Source organism: Aphelocoma coerulescens, chromosome 20, assembly GCF_041296385.1.
Source record: "Aphelocoma coerulescens isolate FSJ_1873_10779 chromosome 20, UR_Acoe_1.0, whole genome shotgun sequence".
NCBI classification, from domain to species: Eukaryota; Metazoa; Chordata; class Aves; order Passeriformes; family Corvidae; genus Aphelocoma; species Aphelocoma coerulescens.
The window spans coordinates 15,356,606-15,362,922 of NC_091033.1; the positions used below are offsets into that span (position 1 = coordinate 15,356,606).

The 6,317-nt window shown below is 61.4% G+C and overlaps 1 protein-coding gene across 1 annotated transcript; it reads right to left on the bottom strand.

Annotated features, from left to right (window-relative positions):
* Positions 1 to 433: 433 nt before the first annotated feature.
* Positions 434 to 4,174, bottom strand: SNAI1 (snail family transcriptional repressor 1). The gene is made up of 3 exons (XM_069034028.1): positions 4,088 to 4,174; positions 3,021 to 3,524; positions 434 to 1,796 (listed from the first exon to the last, which is right to left on the bottom strand). The coding sequence occupies exons 1-3, from the start codon at positions 4,164 to 4,166 to the stop codon at positions 1,615 to 1,617; spliced, it is 765 nt and encodes a 254-aa protein (XP_068890129.1). The 5' UTR covers positions 4,167 to 4,174; the 3' UTR covers positions 434 to 1,614.
* Between the last annotated feature and the right edge of the window lie 2,143 nt (positions 4,175 to 6,317).

Below are 6,317 nucleotides of genomic sequence, written 5' to 3' on the forward strand. Positions count from 1 at the left end.
CTGGAGGCGTCCCTGGAGAGGCTCGGGATCCTGCCAGAGGCAGCTCCGCCACCCCAGAGGAACAGTGCCCTGTGCTGTGGCGTGGACCTGCTCCCCAGGGAATGCTCAGGGATGCGGGCAAGCCACAGGTGCTCCAGCAGCTCCAGGGGGATGCCAGCACCCACCCGGGCAGGCTGAGAGGGACAAGGCAAGACCTTGTGCTTTCCCACATGGAGCCTGAGAGATCCACTGCACCCCCAGCCCGCACCACGGCACAGCTGCCCCAGCCTTTGGCAGGAACTGACTCAGCCTGACTGTTCCTCTCCCGAGAGGCAACTGCTCCACACGTTCCCTCCTGCAAATGCCCCTTTCTAGTCACCTGCAGCCAGAGGCCAAGAGCACCAGGTGGGAGGAGAGCTGAGCCCAGCACCCTGGTCTGCACAGCACTCCCCTCTTACAGCTGCATATTCACCCCAAGCACCCACAAAACCGTATTATAAATTAACCATTTTATTGAATATCAATAAACTGTATATAATTATATAAAAAGTTTCATCAGTACAAAATTGTGGCACAAAAATATAAATACCAGTGTACCTTTGAAATGTAAACATCCTCTTTGTAATGATTCCATGAAAACAATGTCCAAAGAAAGATGCATTCAGGAGGCACCTGTCAATACCCATAAAGAGGGCTTTTGGCACACACCTGTCGATGGACAGCCTTGGGACAGGCCACCATTGTATCAGCTGACAAGTGCCTGCTATTAGTCACAGTTCTCTTGAAAAGCAGTTGTTAAGAGTCATTTTAACAGGTGCTTGAGTGCATAGCTGCTCTGTAAACAGGGCTGGGGTTTGAAATGGCTACCCCTGCCTTTCATGGACACTGTTAATCTCGCAGGCATTGCAAATTGTCATTGTGCTGGGGAGAAGCAGCTGCTTCACAACTACTGGGATACTGTATTATTGCATAGTTACACCTTCTACAGGCGGGGTATATACACTCGGGGTATGGGGGGAGTGTCTTGTCCTTCATTAAAAAAATACTGGTTCTTAGAAGCTACCAAGTGGTTATGGTGTTACAAAAACAAAACAAAACAAACCCAACACAAAACCCCCAACCCCCCCAAGCTACATGGTCGCAGTGTTCAATACCGGCACGGGGCCGAGGGTGCAGGTCCAGCCCTGCAAGGTGCCGAGTGCCTCTGGCAAGGGGGGGCACCTGCTGAGGGGCTGGGGCAGGACCGTGACCTCCGAGTTTCACACACTCGGCACCGAGTCCAGGTCTGCACCCCCAGATGCTAGGAGGGGAGAAGTGGTCACAGCACCAAGCCTGTCTGAGTCCAAGCAGTGTTTGGACAAAGCTCTCAGGCACATGGTGGGGTTCTTGGGATGTCCTGCACAGGGCCAGGAACTGGACTTGATGATCCTGATAGGTCCCTTCCAACTCAGCATATTTTACAATCAGGCTCTTGCATTGCACTGGAGGCACCACGTGAGGAGTGTGAGGGTCTCAGGGGCCAGAGTAGCAGTGTCCAGCCCGGTGCACACTGCAATGGTGATGGAGGAAACTAACTCCTACAGAAACTGGTTATAATATAAGTATTTGTGATGAGAGGCCAGGAGAGAGGAGTCCTCAGCGAGAGCCAGAGCAGCCCGTCTCCTCATGCTTGTGGAGCAGCGACATGCGGGAGAAAGTCCGGGAGCAGGTTTTGCACTGGTACTTCTTTACATCTGAATGGGTCTGCAGGTGGGCGCGGAGATTAGAGCGGTCAGCAAAGGCCCGGTTGCAGTGTGTACAGGAAAAGGGCTTTTCACCTATGGGACAAAGAGAAACGCTCCCAATTAACCAGTGCATCAACACATGGGGAATATCAAAGAAGGAGCCATTCATTAGCCAAAGTTTGTGCAGAGCACAGTGAAAAGAAGTGCTGGCTGTTACTGTTCGCGGGAAAAGCGGGGTATGGACAGCATTGCTTGGGGGAGAACTGCCAGCTTGGGAATTGCCGGCTCCCAGAAAAACCTTTCCTATGAACCACGGAAAATTAATGCTGGAAACATCTGCAAGTAGCACGGCAGTTGCACATACAAACGAAGACTCGATACTCGTCTCCTGCGCGGAGCCAAGCGAGGAGCTCGCAGCAAGGCAGGAAAGCCGAGCGCTGTGTGTTAATTATATCATAGCAGGCAGCGGCTGCGAGGCGCCAGCCCAGGGTGAGTGGAGCTATTTCCTCTGTCGAGCCCCGCGCTCCCCCTTCTCCTGCCCGGCTCGCATTGAAAAGCCTGGCCAGGGCGAATTCCTCCCAGAAAGACTCTTTTGGAGGAAACAAATGTGTATGCTCAATTTGGAAAGCACAATTAAGTCTACCCGGCTTCCTTCAGCCATCATCTTTAGTACGTTAAGAGGGTGTGAAATCAGTGCCAAGTCACAATTACACCGTCCCACAGCCCCACAAAGGATGCTCGGGAGATGCTTTGTCGGGGCGGCCGCGGCAGCGGGGTGGGCTGCAGCTGCGCACCCGGCCCTGCGCCAACAGGTGCCTGCAGCACCTGCCCGCAGGCCCCGCCGAGCCCTGCCGGGGCACATCCCGGCAGCGGGCACGCCTGGAGCCGGGCTCGTCCCCGCCTCGGCGGCTGATGGTGGGTGGGCAGCTGCGGCTGAGGTGCTGCCCCGGCTGGGAGCCCTCGGTGTGGGCAGGGATGGATGCTTTGGGCACGGCAGTGCACAGGAGGGGGGGCTGCAGCAGCCTCACAACCCCACTTTATGACACTTTGGCGAAGCCTGTGCCGTCGCTGGCGGGCCGGCTCCCAGGCGGGCACTGCACTCACAGCAGCCGCACAGATTTACAGGCTGGGCCTTGACCCTGCGCTCCGTTCCAGCCAAGAGGATATTTAAAGGACACTTCAGAGAGATGTGCCAAGGGGGTCTGGGAAGCCCTTATCTCCCCAGATAACACCCGACACGCCGATTCGCTGGGGCAGTGGAGCAGGGAAGAGGGAGGTGATAAGGCAGGGAGGGAGAGGGACAAGAGGGGACGTTACCAGTGTGCGTCCGGATGTGGCCCTGCAGCAGCCAGGGCCGGGAGAAGGCCTTCCCGCACATCTTGCAGACGCAGGGCAGCGTGTGGCTCCGGATGTGCATCTTGAGAGCCCCCAGGCTCACGTACTCCTTCTCACAGTACTTGCAGCTGAAGGATTTCCTGGCCTGGGCGTCGCAGTGCAATTGCTTGTGCTTGGAGAGCCCGGCGAAGGTGGAGTACGCCTTGGCACACTGGGCACAGCGGAAGCGCTCGGCGGCGGCGGGGGCCGAGGCCGGGCTGGGGGGCCCCGAGCTTTTGCCTTCATCCTCCTCGCTGGAGAGCGCCGTCAGGTCCAGGGCGGGGGCCGCGCCGCCCGCAGTCTCGCTGCCCGGGCCGCCCGGGAACAGGCTGGACAGCAGCCCCGCGTCCCACACCAGCGGCGGGTAGTAGGCGCCGGGGCCGAGCACCTCGGGCGGGGGGATGACGGGCAGCGGGCACGTCTCGTACAGCAGCGGGGCGGCCAGCACTGCGGGAGGCGGCGGTGGTCAGCGGGGCCCTCGGAACGAGGGCGACAGGGCCCAACCCACCCCCACGGGCTCAGCGGGACCCCATCCCAGGCCATCCCTTGGGAGCCCCGCGCCGCACCCCTGAGTCGGAGGGGCAAAGGGACCCCAACACCCCCCCACGGGAGCCCAGAGCCGCAGTCCGCCCCGGGAAAAAGGGGACCGACCTCACACCACAGGAACCCCGCTCCCCTACCCGCCTCGCTGCAAGGGATGGGGCGAAGACAACCCCCGGCTCCCGCCCACTCACGGCACGGGGAGCTCCCCACGGGCCCATGTGCGCCCCATGAGGGAGCCACCGCTGTCACCGACATCCCCGGGATACTAGGGAGCGGCTCGGCATCCCAGGACACGGGGGATCCTGCGCCACGAGATGCACGAAATTGAAACAAGCAGCTCCGCAACCCTGCGAAAAGCCGGTCAGTCCCCGCCCGCTCCTGTGTGGAGCCCTACGGAGATCCCGCACCGAGGCCCCCGCCCCATCCCGCGGAGCGCCCCACGCGCGCGGCCCGTCCTGTCCACGCACCGGCCTGGCTCTCCAGCTCACTGTAGTTGGGCTTCTTGCTGGCCGAGAAGTGCTTCTTCACCAGGAAGGAGCGCGGCATCTTGCAGCCCCGATGCCGCCGCCGCCGCCGCGGGGCCGCGGGGCCGCCGCTCCCGCTGATATCTGCGCGGGGCCGGGGGCGCGGCGCGGGGAGGGCGGTGCGGAGCCGCCCCCGGGGGCCGCAGCCAATGGGCCGGGCGGGACGGGGCGGGCAGGGGCAGGTGTCGGTGTCGGCCCCGGCCCCGCCGCCGGGGGCCGGAGCTCGGGGGCCGCTCCCGCGGTGCGGCCGCGCTGCCCGCCCGGTGCCGGAGTACGAACCGCTGCATCAGCCGCTCCTGGCTTCTCTCCCCAGCATTTCCCCATGCAGTGCTGCCCGCCGGTGCTCCGGAGGGAGGCGGTGGGGGGAACCCTGGACTGACCCACGGCCCGTGCCCAGCGCGGGCAGAGCGGCTCGGCGGGCTGGAGGAAGGCGCTGTGCCCTGGGGTGATCCCCGGACTCCCCCCCACGTCCTTCCCCTGTCCCACGGCGGAGGACTGCGGTGCGGGTTGGGACAAGCCTCCGCCGTGCCCTGCCGGGACACAGCCCTGCGGGAGAGCATGCTTTGCCACAGGTTAATAATCCTCTGGGAAGAGGCAGTGACTTTTGGAGCAGCGGGATGGATCCGGCACAGCCCTCGGTGACTCCCTCCCGCTGCCAGGGATCAGGAGCACCTGCCCAGACACATTTTCTTTTCTGCTGGGAAGGTTTTGGGCAGCGCAGCCGTCCGTCAAGCAAGCTCCCCTCTGTTCTCTTCCCTCCTGCTTTCCCCGATTCTTTTCCGCGGTCAAATAGCCCCGCTGAAGCACACGCTCCCTTTGGCTTCCCGCTCCACAGGGGCTATGTGCCCGTGGGCAGGTGCCCAGGCACGGCTAGCGGGTGCTGGGCACCGGTGAGCAGAGATGTACCAGTCCTGCATCCTGGGCTTCCAGCTCATCCCGGCCCTCTGGCTCACGTGGGGGTTTCCCCGCTGAAAGGGCTCAGGGCACGGCTCCAGCCACCTGCTGCAGGAGCCGCGCTCAGCTCCGGGCCAAGACAGCTGCTGGCGGCGGGCGGCTGCCGGAGGAGGAACAGGTCCTGCTGGGAATGCCTCCTCCGGCCCTGCCACTCGGAAAAGGGCCGTGCGCTGGGCCACTCGTGACTCAGCCGTCACACATCACACATTACTGCGCCAGCCCGTGCTGACCACATGTTACTGTTTAGCCACAACGACAAGAAATGCAGAAGTGGGAGCAAAGCTTTCCACTGGCACGGCTCCAGCACAGGGGCTGAGCTCACTGTCAGCCTTTCCTCGGGGCAGGAACAGCTTGGAAAGCCTGTCCTGCCAGCCACGAGTATCCTGCCCCTACCAGAGGCATTTGCAAACTCTTCCCCTGCAGCCATGTGCTCTGGTACTGGATCATCCCTCCTTTGCTGTGGAATTGCCCGTGGCTTTCAGCAGGGGTTTATCTGCAAAACTCATCCCTGGATCAGCCTGTTCAGAGGGAAAAGTGCCCCCGAAACCCTTGGGGATACAAATCACCAAGGCCGGGTCCTCCCGTTTCTCTCGGGGGTCCGGAGGTGCAGCTCCCCGCGGGGTGGGGGCAGCAGCCCGGGGGCTGTGCGGGTGCCTCCTCCTGTGCAGGTGCCTCCCCCGGCCCCTCGCCGGTGCCCCCCCGCGCTCCTCCACCTGCCGCGGATGTGGTTACAGTGGGGACACTTGCACCAGGAACACAGCGAGGTGGTTTTCTTTCAAGAAGCAAAGCCGACTCCTGTGTTCTTTCTGAAATGGTGATAATCAGATTTTTTCAACCACTGCATGTGGAAAAAACTTGTCTGTGCTAGGGGAAAATACGAGATCAAGGGAAAAAGCAACCTGACCTGCCTGTGCCCGTGAGCCAGGATGATAGGGGACAGAGAGCAGGACGCAGGGGAGGGGAAGCTCTGCAGTGGTTCATGGGCTGGAAGTGGCAGGGAGTTTCTCAGTCGTCCCACCCTCACCATCAGAGAGGGCATCAGCTGAGCCCCAAAGTGGTCAGAGCAGACCTGCCACCAGCCTGTGGCACACCTCCAGTCCCAGAACTACAAGGACTGGCCCAAGGGGTTCACCAGTACACTTCAACCACCTCCAGAGCAACAAGTCTGCTGAAATTTCTTCTTTTTCCTTCCCTGGCCCCATGTCTCCATGAAGCATCT